Genomic DNA, 18,690 nt, shown 5'->3' on the forward strand with positions numbered 1-18,690 from the left:
ATAGAGGTGCACACGCTGTATATAGAGGTACACACGCTGTATATAGAGGTACACACGCTGTATATAGAGGTACACACGCTGTATATAGAGGTGCACACGCTGTATATAGAGGTACACACGCTGTATATAGAGGTACACAGGCTGTATATAGAGGTACACACGCTGTATATAGAGGTACACAGGCTATATATAGAGGTACACACGCTGTATATAGAGGTACACAGGCTGTATATAGAGGTACACAGGCTATATATAGAGGTACACACGCTGTATATAGAGGTACACAGGCTGTATATAGAGGTACACACGCTGTATATAGAGGTACACACAATGTATATAGAGGCACACAGGCTGTATATAGAGGTACACACGCTGTATATAGAGGTACACAGGCTGTATATAGAGGTACACAGGCTGTATATAGAGGTACACACGCTGTATATAGAGGTACACAGGCTGTATATAGAGGTACACAGGCTGTATATAGAGGTACACAGGCTGTATATAGAGGTACACAGGCTATATATAGAGGTACACAGGCTGTATATAGAGGTACACAGGCTATATATAGAGGTACACACGCTGTATATAGAGGCACACAGGCTGTATATAGAGGTACACACGCTGTATATAGAGGTACACAGGCTGTATATAGAGGCACACACGCTGTATATAGAGGTACACACGCTGTTTATAGAGGTACACACGCTGTATATAGAGGTACACAGGCTGTATATAGAGGTACACACGCTGTATATAGAGGTACACAGGCTATATATAGAGGTACACACGCTGTATATAGAGGTACACACGCTGTATATAGAGGTACACAGGCTGTATATAGAGGTACACACGCTGTATATAGAGGTACACACGCTGTTTATAGAGGTACACACGCTGTATATAGAGGTACACAGGCTGTATATAGAGGTACACACGCTGTATATAGAGGTGCACACGCTGTATATAGAGGTGCACACGCTGTTTATAGAGGTACACACGCTGTATATAGAGGTACACACGCTGTATATAGAGGTACACAGGCTGTATATAGAGGTACACACGCTGTATATAGAGGTACACAGGCTATATATAGAGGTACACACGCTGTATATAGAGGTACACACGCTGTATATAGAGGTACACAGGCTGTATATAGAGGTACACACGCTGTATATAGAGGTACACAGGCTGTATATAGAGGTACACAGGCTGTATATAGAGGTACACACGCTGTTTATAGAGGTACACACGCTGTATATAGAGGTACACACGCTGTATATAGAGGTACACAGGCTGTATATAGAGGTACACACGCTGTATATAGAGGTACACACGCTGTATATAGAGGTACACACGCTGTATATAGAGGTACACAGGCTGTATATAGAGGTACACACGCTGTATATAGAGGTACACAGGCTATATATAGAGGTACACGCACTGTATATAGAGGTACACACGCTGTATATAGAGGTACACAGGCTGTATATAGAGGTACACACGCTGTATATAGAGGTACACACAATGTATATAGAGGCACACAGGCTGTATATAGAGGTACACACGCTGTATATAGAGGTACACAGGCTGTATATAGAGGTACACACGCTGTATATAGAGGTACACAGGCTGTATATAGAGGTACACACGCTGTATATAGAGGTACACAGGCTGTATATAGAGGTACACACGCTGTATATAGAGGTACACAGGCTGTATATAGAGGTACACAGGCTGTATATAGAGGTACACACGCTGTATATAGAGGTACACAGGCTGTATATAGAGGTACACAGGCTGTATATAGAGGTACACACGCTGTATATAGAGGTACACAGGCTGTATATAGAGGTACACACGCTGTATATAGAGGTACACAGGCTGTATATAGAGGTACACAGGCTGTATATAGAGGTACACACGCTGTATATAGAGGTACACAGGCTATATATAGAGGTACACACGCTGTATATAGAGGTACACACGCTGTATATAGAGGTACACAGGCTGTATATAGAGGTACACACGCTGTATATAGAGGTACACACGCTGTTTATAGAGGTACACACGCTGTATATAGAGGTACACAGGCTGTATATAGAGGTACACACGCTGTATATAGAGGTGCACACGCTGTATATAGAGGTGCACACGCTGTTTATAGAGGTACACACGCTGTATATAGAGGTACACACGCTGTATATAGAGGTACACAGGCTGTATATAGAGGTACACACGCTGTATATAGAGGTACACAGGCTATATATAGAGGTACACACGCTGTATATAGAGGTACACACGCTGTATATAGAGGTACACAGGCTGTATATAGAGGTACACACGCTGTATATAGAGGTACACAGGCTGTATATAGAGGTACACAGGCTGTATATAGAGGTACACACGCTGTTTATAGAGGTACACACGCTGTATATAGAGGTACACACGCTGTATATAGAGGTACACAGGCTGTATATAGAGGTACACACGCTGTATATAGAGGTACACACGCTGTATATAGAGGTACACACGCTGTATATAGAGGTACACAGGCTGTATATAGAGGTACACACGCTGTATATAGAGGTACACAGGCTATATATAGAGGTACACGCACTGTATATAGAGGTACACACGCTGTATATAGAGGTACACAGGCTGTATATAGAGGTACACACGCTGTATATAGAGGTACACACAATGTATATAGAGGCACACAGGCTGTATATAGAGGTACACACGCTGTATATAGAGGTACACAGGCTGTATATAGAGGTACACACGCTGTATATAGAGGTACACAGGCTGTATATAGAGGTACACACGCTGTATATAGAGGTACACAGGCTGTATATAGAGGTACACACGCTGTATATAGAGGTACACAGGCTGTATATAGAGGTACACAGGCTGTATATAGAGGTACACACGCTGTATATAGAGGTACACAGGCTGTATATAGAGGTACACAGGCTGTATATAGAGGTACACACGCTGTATATAGAGGTACACAGGCTGTATATAGAGGTACACACGCTGTATATAGAGGTACACAGGCTGTATATAGAGGTACACAGGCTGTATATAGAGGTACACACGCTGTATATAGAGGTACACAGGCTATATATAGAGGCACACACGCTGTATATAGAGGCACACAGGCTGTATATAGAGGTACACACGCTGTATATAGAGGTACACAGGCTGTATATAGAGGTACACACGCTGTATATAGAGGTACACAGGCTGTATATAGAGGTACACAGGCTGTATATAGAGGTACACACGCTGTATATAGAGGTACACAGGCTATATATAGAGGCACACACGCTGTATATAGAGGCACACAGGCTGTATATAGAGGTACACACGCTGTATATAGAGGTACACAGGCTGTATATAGAGGTACACAGGCTGTATCTAGAGGCACACACGCTGTATATAGAGGTACACAGGCTGTATATAGAGGTACACACGCTGTATATAGAGGTACACACGCTGTATATAGAGGTACACAGGCTGTATATAGAGGTACACACGCTGTATATAGAGGTACGCACGCTGTATATAGAGGTGCGCACGCTGTATATAGAGGTACACAGGCTGTATATAGAGGTACACACGCTGTATATAGAGGTACACACGCTGTATATAGAGGTGCGCACGCTGTATATAGAGGTACACAGGCTGTATATAGAGGCACACAGGCTGTATATAGAGGTACACACGCTGTATATAGAGGTACACACGCTGTATATAGAGGTACACACGCTGTATATAGAGGTACACAGGCTGTATATAGAGGTACACACGCTGTATATAGAGGTACACAGGCTATATATAGAGGTACACACGCTGTATATAGAGGTACACAGGCTGTATATAGAGGTACACACGCTGTATATAGAGGTACACAGGCTGTATATAGAGGCACACAGGCTGTATATAGAGGTACACACGCTGTATATAGAGGCACACACGCTGTATATAGAGGTACACACGCTGTATATAGAGGTACACACGCTGTATATAGAGGTACACACGCTGTATATAGAGGCACACACGCTGTATATAGAGGTACACACGCTGTATATAGAGGTACACACGCTGTATATAGAGGTACACAGGCTGTATATAGAGGTACACACGCTGTATATAGAGGTACACAGGCTGTATATAGAGGTACACACGCTATATATAGAGGTACACACGCTGTATATAGAGGCACACAGGCTGTATATAGAGGTACACACGCTGTATATAGAGGTACACACGCTGTATATAGAGGTACACAGGCTGTATATAGAGGCACACACGCTGTATATAGAGGCACACACGCTGTATATAGAGGTACACACGCTGTATATAGAGGTACACAGGCTGTATATAGAGGTACACACGCTGTATATAGAGGTACACAGGCTGTATATAGAGGTACACACGCTGTATATAGAGGTACACAGGCTGTATATAGAGGTACACACGCTGTATATAGAGGTACACACGCTGTATATAGAGGTACACAGGCTGTATATAGAGGTACGCACGCTGTATATAGAGGTACGCACGCTGTATATAGAGGTGCGCACGCTGTATATAGAGGTACACAGGCTGTATATAGAGGTACACACGCTGTATATAGAGGTACACACGCTGTATATAGAGGTGCGCACGCTGTATATAGAGGTACACAGGCTGTATATAGAGGCACACAGGCTGTATATAGAGGTACACACGCTGTATATAGAGGTACACACGCTGTATATAGAGGTACACACGCTGTATATAGAGGTACACAGGCTGTATATAGAGGTACACACGCTGTATATAGAGGTACACAGGCTATATATAGAGGTACACACGCTGTATATAGAGGTACACAGGCTGTATATAGAGGTACACACGCTGTATATAGAGGTACACAGGCTGTATATAGAGGCACACAGGCTGTATATAGAGGTACACACGCTGTATATAGAGGCACACACGCTGTATATAGAGGTACACACGCTGTATATAGAGGTACACACGCTGTATATAGAGGTACACACGCTGTATATAGAGGCACACACGCTGTATATAGAGGTACACACGCTGTATATAGAGGTACACACGCTGTATATAGAGGTACACAGGCTGTATATAGAGGTACACACGCTGTATATAGAGGTACACAGGCTGTATATAGAGGTACACACGCTATATATAGAGGTACACACGCTGTATATAGAGGCACACAGGCTGTATATAGAGGTACACACGCTGTATATAGAGGTACACACGCTGTATATAGAGGTACACAGGCTGTATATAGAGGCACACACGCTGTATATAGAGGCACACACGCTGTATATAGAGGTACACACGCTGTATATAGAGGTACACAGGCTGTATATAGAGGTACACACGCTGTATATAGAGGTACACACGCTGTATATAGAGGTACACAGGCTGTATATAGAGGCACACACGCTGTATATAGAGGCACACACGCTGTATATAGAGGCGCACAGGCTGTATATAGAGGTACACACGCTGTATATAGAGGCACACAGGCTGTATATAGAGGTACACACGCTGTATATAGAGGTACACACGCTGTATATAGAGGTACACAGGCTGTATATAGAGGTACACACGCTGTATATAGAGGTACACACGCTGTTTATAGAGGTACACACGCTGTATATAGAGGTACACACGCTGTATATAGAGGTACACACGCTGTATATAGAGGTACACAGGCTGTATATAGAGGTACACACGCTGTATATAGAGGTACACAGGCTATATATAGAGGTACACACGCTGTATATAGAGGTACACAGGCTGTATATAGAGGTACACACGCTGTATATAGAGGTACACAGGCTATATATAGAGGTACACACGCTGTATATAGAGGTACACAGGCTGTATATAGAGGTACACAGGCTATATATAGAGGCACACACGCTGTATATAGAGGCACACAGGCTGTATATAGAGGTACACACGCTGTATATAGAGGTACACACGCTGTATATAGAGGTACACACGCTGTATATAGAGGTACACACGCTGTATATAGAGGTGCGCACGCTGTATATAGAGGTACACAGGCTGTATATAGAGGTACACACGCTGTATATAGAGGTACACACGCTGTATATAGAGGTGCGCACGCTGTATATAGAGGTACACAGGCTGTATATAGAGGCACACAGGCTGTATATAGAGGCACACAGGCTGTATATAGAGGTACACACGCTGTATATAGAGGTACACACGCTGTATATAGAGGTACACAGGCTGTATATAGAGGCACACACGCTGTATATAGAGGCACACACGCTGTATATAGAGGCGCACAGGCTGTATATAGAGGTACACACGCTGTATATAGAGGCACACAGGCTGTATATAGAGGTACACACGCTGTATATAGAGGTACACACGCTGTATATAGAGGTACACAGGCTGTATATAGAGGTACACACGCTGTATATAGAGGTACACACGCTGTTTATAGAGGTACATACGCTGTATATAGAGGTACACACGCTGTATATAGAGGTACACACGCTGTATATAGAGGTGCACACGCTGTATATAGAGGTACACACGCTGTATATAGAGGTACACAGGCTGTATATAGAGGTACACACGCTGTATATAGAGGTACACAGGCTATATATAGAGGTACACACGCTGTATATAGAGGTACACAGGCTGTATATAGAGGTACACACGCTGTATATAGAGGTACACAGGCTATATATAGAGGTACACACGCTGTATATAGAGGTACACAGGCTGTATATAGAGGTACACACGCTGTATATAGAGGTACACACAATGTATATAGAGGCACACAGGCTGTATATAGAGGTACACACGCTGTATATAGAGGTACACAGGCTGTATATAGAGGTACACAGGCTGTATATAGAGGTACACAGGCTGTATATAGAGGTACACACGCTGTATATAGAGGTACACAGGCTATATATAGAGGCACACACGCTGTAGATAGAGGCACACAGGCTGTATATAGAGGTACACAGGCTGTATATAGAGGTACACAGGCTGTATATAGAGGTACACACGCTGTATATAGAGGCACACACGCTGTATATAGAGGCACACAGGCTGTATATAGAGGTACACAGGCTGTATATAGAGGTACACAGGCTGTATATAGAGGTACACACGCTGTATATAGAGGTACACACGCTGTATATAGAGGTGCGCACGCTGTATATAGAGGTACACAGGCTGTATATAGAGGTACACACGCTGTATATAGAGGTACACACGCTGTATATAGAGGTGCGCACGCTGTATATAGAGGTACACAGGCTGTATATAGAGGCACACAGGCTGTATATAGAGGTACACACGCTGTATATAGAGGTACACACGCTGTATATAGAGGTACACACGCTGTATATAGAGGCACACACGCTGTATATAGAGGCACACACGCTGTATATAGAGGTACACAGGCTGTTTATAGAGGTACACACGCTGTATATAGAGGCACACACGCTGTATATAGAGGTACACAGGCTGTATATAGAGGTACACAGGCTGTATATAGAGGTACACACGCTGTATATAGAGGTACACAGGCTGTATATAGAGGTACACAGGCTGTATATAGAGGTACACGCACTGTATATAGAGGTACACAGGCTGTATATAGAGCTACACACGCTGTATATAGAGGTACACAGGCTGTATATAGAGGTACACAGGCTGTATATAGAGGTACACAGGCTGTATATAGAGGTACACACGCTGTATATAGAGGTACACACGCTGTATATAGAGGTACACACGCTGTATATAGACGTACACGCACTGTATATAGAGGTACACAGGCTGTATATAGAGCTACACACGCTGTATATAGAGGTACACAGGCTGTATATGATGAATCCCTGGCCTGTTGACCGGGCGCGGTGACGTCACTGGGGGCGGGGCCTCTGCGGCGGGGGCGGGGCTGAGCTGTCAGTGTCAGGCTGTGGTGACAGCAGCGGCTGGATGTGACGCGCTGCAGAATGCTGCAGATTATCCCCCGGGCTCCCCGCACCGGATCCTGACTGCACCGGAGCCGCCGCCGCCGCCCTCTGCCCGGGATGAGCGGCCGCTGGATGTGACTGCGAGAAGCGAGCGAGCAGCCGACAGCCGCACAATGACCGCCATGAAGGAGCAGCCCGCCGCCGCCAGCAGCAGCAACAACAGGGCCGGCAACAACCCGGAGCAGGTGAGCGACTGCTGCCCCCATCATCTGCAGACCGAGGCCGCCATCACCACCACCATCATCCTCAGCACCACCATCATCACCACCATCATCACCAACATCATCACCACCTCCATCATCATCACCACCCCCATCCTCAGCACCCCATCATCATCCTCACCACCTCCATCATCATCACCACCACCATCCTCACCACCACCATCCTCACCACCATCATCATCCTCAGCACCACCATCATCACCACCATCATCACCATCATCATCACCACCACCATCCTCAGCACCACCATCATCACCGCCATCCTCACCACCATCATCATCCTCAGCACCACCATCATCACCACCATCATCACCATCATCATCACCACCTCCATCATCATCACCACCCCCATCCTCAGCACAACCACCATCCTCATCACCACCACCATCCTCATCACCACCACCATCCTCACCACCCCATCATCATCCTCATCATCATCCTCACCACCTCCATCATCATCACCACCACCATCCTCACCACCGCCATCCTCACCACCATCATCCTCAGCACCATCATCATCCTCAGCACCACCATCATCACCACCATCATCACCATCATCATCACCACCTCCATCATCATCACCACCCCCATCCTCAGCACAACCACCATCCTCATCACCCCCACCATCCTCATCACCACCACCATCCTCACCACCCCATCATCATCCTCATCATCATGGATGCAGCCTCCTCCCCGACAAGACCCTGGAATATGTCACCTCATCTGTGCTCCATCTACCCGGAATAATCTCATCTCTACTGTAATCTCTTCTCTATTATAATCTCATCTCTACTGTAATCTCATCTCTACTGTAATCTCTTCTCTATTATAATCTCATCTCTACTATAATCTCATCTCTATTGTAATCTCATCTCTACTGTAATCTCATCTCTATTATAATCTCATCTCTACCATAATCTCATCTCTATTGTAATCTCATCTCTATTATAATCTCATCTCTACTGTAATCTCATCTCTACTGTAATCTCATCTCTATTATAATCTCATCTCTATTATAATCTCATCTCTGTTATAATCTCATCTCTACTGTAATCTCATCTCTATTATAATCTCATCTCTATTATAATCTCATCTCTACTGTAATCTCATCTCTATTATAATCTCATCTCTGTTATAATCTCATCTCTACTGTAATACCATCTCTACTGTAATCTCATCTCTATTATAATCTCATCTCTACTGTAATCTCATCTCTACTGCAATCTCATCTCTATTATAATCTCATCTCTACTGTAATCTCATCTCTATTATAATCTCATCTCTACTGTAATCTCATCTCTACTATAATCTCATCTCTACTATAATCTCATCTCTATTATAATCTCATCTCTATTGTAATCTCATCTCTACTGTAATCTCATCTCTATTGTAATCTCATCTCTACTGTAATCTCATCTCTATTGTAATCTCATCTCTATTGTAATCTCATCTCTACTACAATCTCATCTCTACTGTAATCTCATCTCTACTATAATCTCATCTCTATTGTAATCTCATCTCTACTGTAATCTCATCTCTATTATAATCTCATCTCTACTATAATCTCATCTCTATTGTAATCTCATCTCTACTGTAATCTCATCTCTATTGTAATCTCATCTCTATTGTAATCTCATCTCTACTACAATCTCATCTCTATTGTAATCTCATCTCTACTGTAAACTCATCTCTATTATAATCTCATCTCTATTGTAATCTCATCTCTACTACAATCTCATCTCTATTGTAATCTCATCTCTATTGTAATCTCATCTCTACTGTAATCTCATCTCTATTGTAATCTCATCTCTATTGTAATCTCATCTCTACTACAATCTCATCTCTATTGTAATCTCATCTCTACTGTAATCTCATCTCTATTATAATCTCATCTCTACTATAATCTCATCTCTATTATAATCTCATCTCTACTGTAATCTCATCTCTATTATTATCTCATCTCTACTATAATCTCATCTCTATTATTATCTCATCTCTACTATAATCTCATCTCTATTGTAATCTCATCTCTACTACAATCTCATCTCTATTGTAATCTCATCTCTACTGTAATCTCATCTCTATTGTAATCTCATCTCTATTATAATCTCATCTCTACTATAATCTCATCTCTATTATAATCTCATCTCTACCATAATCTCATCTCTATTGTAATCTCATCTCTATTATAATCTCATCTCTACTGTAATCTCATCTCTACTGTAATCTCATCTCTATTATAATCTCATCTCTATTATAATCTCATCTCTGTTATAATCTCATCTCTACTGTAATCTCATCTCTATTATAATCTCATCTCTATTATAATCTCATCTCTACTGTAATCTCATCTCTATTATAATCTCATCTCTGTTATAATCTCATCTCTACTGTAATACCATCTCTACTGTAATCTCATCTCTATTATAATCTCATCTCTACTGTAATCTCATCTCTACTGCAATCTCATCTCTATTATAATCTCATCTCTACTGTAATCTCATCTCTATTATAATCTCATCTCTACTGTAATCTCATCTCTACTATAATCTCATCTCTACTATAATCTCATCTCTATTATAATCTCATCTCTATTGTAATCTCATCTCTATTGTAATCTCATCTCTACTGTAATCTCATCTCTATTGTAATCTCATCTCTATTGTAATCTCATCTCTACTACAATCTCATCTCTACTGTAATCTCATCTCTACTATAATCTCATCTCTATTGTAATCTCATCTCTACTGTAATCTCATCTCTATTATAATCTCATCTCTACTATAATCTCATCTCTATTGTAATCTCATCTCTACTGTAATCTCATCTCTATTGTAATCTCATCTCTATTGTAATCTCATCTCTACTACAATCTCATCTCTATTGTAATCTCATCTCTACTGTAAACTCATCTCTATTATAATCTCATCTCTATTGTAATCTCATCTCTACTACAATCTCATCTCTATTGTAATCTCATCTCTATTGTAATCTCATCTCTACTGTAATCTCATCTCTATTGTAATCTCATCTCTATTGTAATCTCATCTCTACTACAATCTCATCTCTATTGTAATCTCATCTCTACTGTAATCTCATCTCTATTGTAATCTCATCTCTATTATAATCTCATCTCTACTATAATCTCATCTCTATTATAATCTCATCTCTACTGTAATCTCATCTCTATTATTATCTCATCTCTACTATAATCTCATCTCTATTGTAATCTCATCTCTACTGTAATCTCATCTCTACTATAATCTCATCTCTACTATAATCTCATCTCTTCTGTAATCTCATCTCTGCTGTAATCTCATCTCTATTATAATCTCATTTCTACTGTAATCTCATCTCTATTATTATCTCATCTCTATTGTAATCTCATCTCTATTGTAATCTCATCTCTACTGTAATCTCATCTGTATTATAATCTCATCTCTATTGTAATATCATCTCTATTATTAACTCATCTCTACTGTAATCTCATCTCTATTATAATCTCATCTCTATTGTAATCTCATCTCTAATGTAATCTCATCTCTACTGTAATCTCATCTCTACTATAATCTCATCTCTATTGTAATCTCATCTCTACTATAATCTCATCTCTACTGTAATCTCATCTCTATTATAATCTCATCTCTATTGTAATCTCATCTCTATTATTATCTCATCTCTTATTTTAATCTCATATCTACTGTAATCTCATCTCTACTATAATCTCATCTCTATTGTAATCTCATCTCTACTGTAATCTCATCTCTATTATAATCTCATCTCTATTGTAATCTCATCTCTAATGTAATCTCATCTCTACTGTAATCTCATCTCTATTGTAATCTCATCTCTACTATAATCTCATCTCTATTGTAATCTCATCTCTACTATAATCTCATCTCTATTGTAATCTCATCTCTATTGTAATCTCATCTCTACTATAATCTCATCTCTATTGTAATCTCATCTCTACTATAATCTCATCTCTATTGTAATCTCATCTCTATTGTAATCTCATCTCTACTATAATCTCATCTCTACTGTAATCTCATCTCTGCTGTATTCTCATCTCTATTGTAATCTCTTCTCTATTATAATCTCATCTCTATTGTAATCTCATCTCTACTGTAATCTCATCTACTATAATCTCATCTCTACTGTAATCTCATCTCTATTATGATCTCATCTCTATTATAATCTCATCTCTACTATAATCTCATCTACTATAATCTCATCTCTACTGTAATCTCATCTCTATTATAATCTCATCTCTACTATAATCTCATCTACTATAATCTCATCTCTACTGTAATCTCATCTCTATTATGATCTCATCTCTATTATAATCTCATCTCTACTATAATCTCATCTCTACTGTAATCTCATCTCTATTATAATCTCATCTCTACTATAATCTCATCTCTACTGTAATCTCATCTCTATTATAATCTCATCTGTACTATAATCTCATCTCTATTGTAATCTCATCTCTACTGTAATCTCATCTCTATTATAATCTCTCTACTGTAATCTCATATCTACTGTAATCTCATCTCTATTGTAATCTCATCTCTATTATAATCTCATCTCTACTGTAATCTCATCTCTATTGTAATCTCTTCTCTATTATAATCTCATCTCTACTATAATCTCATTTCTATTGTAATCTCATCTCTACTGTAATCTCATCTGTATTGTAATCTCTTCTCTATTGTAATCTCATCTCTACTGTAATCTCATCTCTATTGTAATCTCATCTCTATTATAATCTCATCTCTACTGTAATCTCATCTCTATTATAATGTCATCTCTATTATAATCTCATCTGTACTGTAATCTCATCTCTATTATAATCTCATCTCTACTATAATCTCATCTCTACTGTAATCTCATCTCTATTATAATCTCATCTCTTCTATAATCTCATCTCTACTGTAATCTCATCTCTACTGTAATCTCATCTCTATTATAATGTCATCTCTATTATAATCTCATCTCTACTGTAATCTCATCTCTTCTGTAATCTAATTTCTATTATAATCTCATCTGTATTGTAATCTCATCTCTTGTAATCTCATCTCTACTGTAATCTCATCTCTACTATAATGTCATCTCTACTGTAATCTCATCTCTATTATAATCTCCTCTCTACTGTAATCTCATCTCTATTGTAATCTCATCTCTATTGTAATCTCTTCTCTACTATAATCTCATCTCTATTGTAATCTCATCTCTATTATAATCTCATCTCTACTGTAATCTCATCTCTATTGTAATCTCATCTCTATTATAATGTCATCTCTATTATAATCTCATCTCTACTGTAATCTCATCTCTATTATAATGTCATCTCTATTATAATCTCATCTCTACTGTAATCTCATCTCTATTATAATCTCATCTCTACTATAATCTCATCTCTACTGTAATCTCATCTCTATTATAATCTCATCTCTACTATAATCTCATCTCTACTGTAATCTCATCTCTACTGTAATCTCATCTCTATTGTAATCTCATCTCTATTGTAATCTCATCTCTACTATAATCTCATTTCTATTGTAATCTCATCTGTATTGTAATCTCTTCTCTATTATAATCTCCTCTCTACTGTAATCTCATCTCTACTGTAATCTCATCTCTATTGTAATCTCATCTCTATTATAATCTCATCTCTACTGTAATCTCATCTCTATTGTAATCTCATCTCTATTATAATCTCATCTCTATTATAATCTCATCTCTACTGTAATCTCTTCTCTTCTGTAATCTAATTTCTATTATAATCTCATCTGTATTGTAATCTCATCTCTATTGTAATCTCATCTCTACTGTAATCTCATCTCTATTATAATCTCATCTCTATTGTAATCTCATCTCTACTGTAATCTCATCTCTATTATAATCTCATCTCTATTGTAATCTCATCTCTACTGTAATCTCATCTCTATTATAATCTCATCTCTACTATAATCTCATCTCTATTATAATCTCATCTCTACTGTAATATCATCTGTATTATAATCTCATCTCTATTATAATCTCATCTCTACTGCAATCTCATCTCTACTATAATCTCATCTCTATTATAATCTCATCTCTATTATAATCTCATCACTACTGTAATCTCATCTCTACTGTAATCTCATCTCTATTGTAATCTCATCTCTACTATAATCTCATCTCTATTATGATCTCATCTGTATTATAATCTCATCTCTTTTATAATCTCATCTCTACTGTAATCTCATCTCTATTATAATCTCATCTCAATTGTAATCTCATCTCTACTATAATCTCATCTATTATAATCTCATCTCTTTTATAATCTCATCTCTACTGTAATCTCTTCTCTCTTTTATAATATTTATTATTACTATTATTATTATTACTATTATTATTATTAGCAATAACAACAGATTCTCAGTACACGAGGTGACATATAAAATGCCGATAGGTTACAGTGACAGCCGGGTACAGAGGGGAGAAGGCCCGGGCCTTGTGGTGACAATCTACTGAAGAATGGTGAAGGAGACAGTAGATTAAGGGGTTGTGGCGGCTGCGGTGGTGGTGAGGAGACGGCTGCGGTGGTGGTGAGGTGGCGGCTCCGATTGTGGCGAGGCGGCGGCTACGGTGGTCTCGAGGTGTTTGCTCCAGTGGTTGCGAGGAGACGGCTGCGGTGGTGGTGAGGTACGTCCTCCCATGGTGGTGAGGTGTTTGCTCCTGTGGTGGTGAGGAGACGGCTGCGGTGGTGGTGAGGTACGTCCTCCCATGCTGGTGAGGTGTTTGCTCCTGTGGTGGTGAGGAGACGGCTGCGGTGGTGGTGAGGTACGTCCTCCCATGGTGGTGAGGTGTTTGTGACGCACCCCTGGACCTGTGTCGCACAGCGTTGCGCATGCAGGAGCTTACCCGGAGCCGGATCTGTTGAGGGTTGTAGTCTCGTGGCTGTGACCCGGTCCGTGCCCAGGGAGTCAGACTAAGTGGCGTTGTATTAGCGGTAGGTGTTGGACGACTACGCCACCCGTTGAATGCAGCAAAGGAGCTGCCGCTGCAGGGCAGACCGCTGAGGCCGGTGGTAGGATTGTGCAGCGTGATAGTATCACCCCCAACGGGAGGGGTATGGCCTCAGGGCAGCCGACGTGGATGATGGGGGAGCAGGAATCACTCAGAGACGATGCGGTGTAGTTCAGGGTCTTTACTGGTGATAAAGATAGACCCTCCCGGAGTACTGGCTAGCGATCGGGGCCTGGTCAGTCCTTGAGCAGATGGGATCTCCCCTGGCCAGGCGGAGTTGTAGGCCTCCCAAACTGACTGTACTCTTCTGGCTACCTTGCTATAGGCGGGTATAAGTAGCCCACGTCCCTGAGTGTACCGTGTGGTGCTCACCCGTATGGCCGGTGACTCGGGGCCTTCTAGTGGCGTCCGCTCCACGACGGCGGTGCTGGTCCCACGCGTGTGACCGTGCCTTCGGGTTTCTTGGCCAGAGGACCTGAAATCCCCTGCCGGTCGGTTTCTGCTGCTGGATAGGAGTTAGTCCCCACAGCCTCGGACTCCGGGTCCGGTGATAACTTCTCAGTCAGGGCGAGCTCTGCAGCTCCCAGCCCCTGACTCCTTATAGCACTGGTCCCACAGAGGTCCTGATGTTCTTTTCCTATATCTGCTTCTCTTCTCTACTTCTTCTCTACTCACTAACCCTGCCTCAGCCCTAGGTTTATATAGGGGAAGTTCTTCCCCTCCCAGGACTGGGCAGGAGGTGTGGCATGCATAGGATCCCTGACCAAGAGACCTCCCACCTGCTCTCAGACATAACATCGCTGTTACTGTGGAAACCAGACCCCTGGGGTGCCACATTCCCCCCTAGTGAAATTTAGTACTCCGGGACTAAACATATTTTTAGAAAAACATAACAAGGTATAAACAATAATAATACCATAAGAAAAACACATAAAGATGGTTACGGCGTGTCCGCAACCGGGTGCAATTTTGAAGAAAAGCAAGGTGTCCATTTCACCAAAACAGGGAGACGTAACCAGGCAGGGGTCTGTCCTGCCCCGTGTCCTTAACAGTCTTTAGTCCATTCCTAGGTTACGCTCCAACCAATTGTACAAGGATTCCCGGTTAATCCACCAAGGACTCCTAAAAATAACTAGAAACACATAATTATTTACAAGTAACAGACAGGTGACCTCAATAAAACAATTTAAACACTTCAAATCCTCCAACGTGCGGGTAACTGGCCTCTAGTGGCCCTAGTGGACCTACGGAGCTGACTGTCTGGCCCTGAACTACAGGGTGTAGGAGCTGTCAAGGGTAAACTGGGCAGCTGTTTACGGGCTCTTTGGCTCACTAGGGGTACGGCAGGCTCACTATGAGCAGAGGGTTGATCCTCCTGTTCTGCTTGTGTGGAGTCTGCTGCCTCCTGGACCGGCTGCTCTTCCAGCTCTACCTGTTGCTCCGTAGGCACTTGGGATGCTGGTTGGAGGAACGTGAGGACGGGTACCACAACTGCACCATTGACTTGAGTCCAGGACCGAGGGAAGTCTCCGAGCACAGTACTAACCATATCTTCCCTTTCCTCTACGGGTCGAGGGTCTTCTTGCTCTCCTTCTGGGTTCCGTAGCTGTTCGGGACACTTCTTCAGGTGATCCCGGGATACAATGGCTGTGGTTTCCCCTCCGTCTTTACTGATGGTACAAACCTTCGGGTTGTCGTGGCTTGAGGGCAGTACGGTGTACGGGTCCTTCTCCCACTGGTCGTCCAACTTGTGGAGCCGTCTCTTCCTCTTCAAGACCTGCTCTCCGGGTACCAGGGGAACAGCGGGAGCATACTGGTTGTAAGTTTTCTCTTGTCTTTCCCTAGCGAGACAGAGACTTCGCTCCACGCTCTCCTGTACTTTCCGGTACTGCTGCTGCCTCTCTGTGTCCCAGTCTGCTTCCGGTGAAGTGTCCTCGGGTGTCAGGACTCCCATCTCCAGGTCAACAGGTAGCTTACCAGGCCTTGCCCTCATTAGGTAAGCCGGGGTACAGTTGGTGGAACCTACAGGGATGTAGTTGTATAGGTCCACCAGGTCGGGCAGCTTCTCAGGCCACAGACTGCGTTCTTCCAGGGGCAACGTTTTCAGAAGATCCATTACCACCTGGTTCATTTTCTCACAAAGTCCATTAGTTTGCGGATGATAGGGTGTCGTCCTTATCTTCCGGCAGCCATACAGATTGCAGAATTCCTGGAAGACCTCCGCTTCAAAGGCAGGTCCCTGATCCGTCAGCACTTGGTCCGGGTACCCGTGTGGACGGCAGAAATGCTGCTGGAAGGCTCTAGCTGCCGTTTGAGCTGTTAAGTCCTTAACGGGGACGACAACCAAGAACCGGGAGTAATGATCCACAATGGTTAACGCGTAGACGTAGCCACTTCTGCTTGGGGTCAGTTTTACATGATCCAAGGCTACCAGTTCCAACGGCTGCTTGGTGACGATGGACTGAAGGGGGGTCTTCTGGCTGGCACGGTCCTTCCTTCTTAGGTTGCACAGGCCACAGTCTCTGCACCACCTCTCGATGGTTCCCCTCATGCCTACCCAGTGGAACCGCCCGCGCAGCAGGAACTCCAACTTCTTCCATCCGAAGTGTCCAGCCCCGTCGTGGTATGCCTCCATCACCATGGCTGCGTCTCTTCGTGGCACCACTACTTGCCAGATTAGTTCATGCGTCCGGGAGTTAACCATTCTGCGGCACAACTTCCCCTTGTAAAGGAACAGTCGACTCTTCTCAGCCCACAGTTGTTTGGCTTCCTCCGGAGCGTCTGGGTCAAGGCGAGCCTCTGGCCGAGTCAGCATCTCCTTCACCAGTCGGACGGCAGGGTCACTGTCTTGCGTTTCCTACCAGTTGTAGTGAGGCAAGGGGTTAAACGTAGCGGCTTGCTTACCCCTTACCCGATGGGAATACTGGATAGTCCCATGACGGTGGAACGCGGGGAGTTCGACTTCTTCCAGCCCCTCTGAATCTTCTCCTATGTCCGGTAGGTTTGGCATCCTGGACAGGGCGTCTGCGTTGGTATTGGAGCGTCCTGCCCGGTATTTGATTGTGAACTCGTAGTTGGACAGACGGGCCATCCATCTCTGCTCTAGGGCACCGAGTCTTGCCGTGTCCAGGTGTGTCAACGGGTTGTTATCCGTGTACACGGTGAACCGGGAAGAAGCGAGGTAGTGCTTAAAGCGTTCGGTGACTGCCCACACCACTGCCAGGAACTCTAGCTTAAATGAGCTGTAATTCTCAGGGTTTCTTTCGGTGGGTCGCAGTTTTCGACTGGCGTAAGCGATTACTCGTTCTTTCCCCTGCTGGATCTGGGACAGTACGGCTCCTAGCCCAATGTTACTTGCGTCGGTGTAGAGGATAAAGGGCTGGCTA

The 18,690-nt window shown here is 42.6% G+C and overlaps 1 protein-coding gene across 1 annotated transcript in view; it reads left to right on the forward strand.

The window, feature by feature from the left end:
* The first annotated feature begins 7,963 nt into the window (after nt 1-7,963).
* Nucleotides 7,964-18,690, forward strand: part of LOC141161324 (inactive dipeptidyl peptidase 10-like) — a 247,286-nt gene continuing 236,559 nt past the window's right edge. The window contains exon 1 of the mRNA XM_073646137.1: nt 7,964-8,254. Coding sequence (XP_073502238.1) covers nt 8,183-8,254 — 72 coding nt within the window. The 5' untranslated portion in view covers nt 7,964-8,182. The remainder of the gene's footprint in view (nt 8,255-18,690) is intronic.

This window comes from Phyllobates terribilis, unplaced genomic scaffold, assembly GCF_046119375.1.
Source record: "Phyllobates terribilis strain yellow unplaced genomic scaffold, ASM4611937v1 Scaffold_9__5_contigs__length_417890890, whole genome shotgun sequence".
In the NCBI taxonomy this organism is placed as follows: domain Eukaryota; kingdom Metazoa; phylum Chordata; class Amphibia; order Anura; family Dendrobatidae; genus Phyllobates; species Phyllobates terribilis.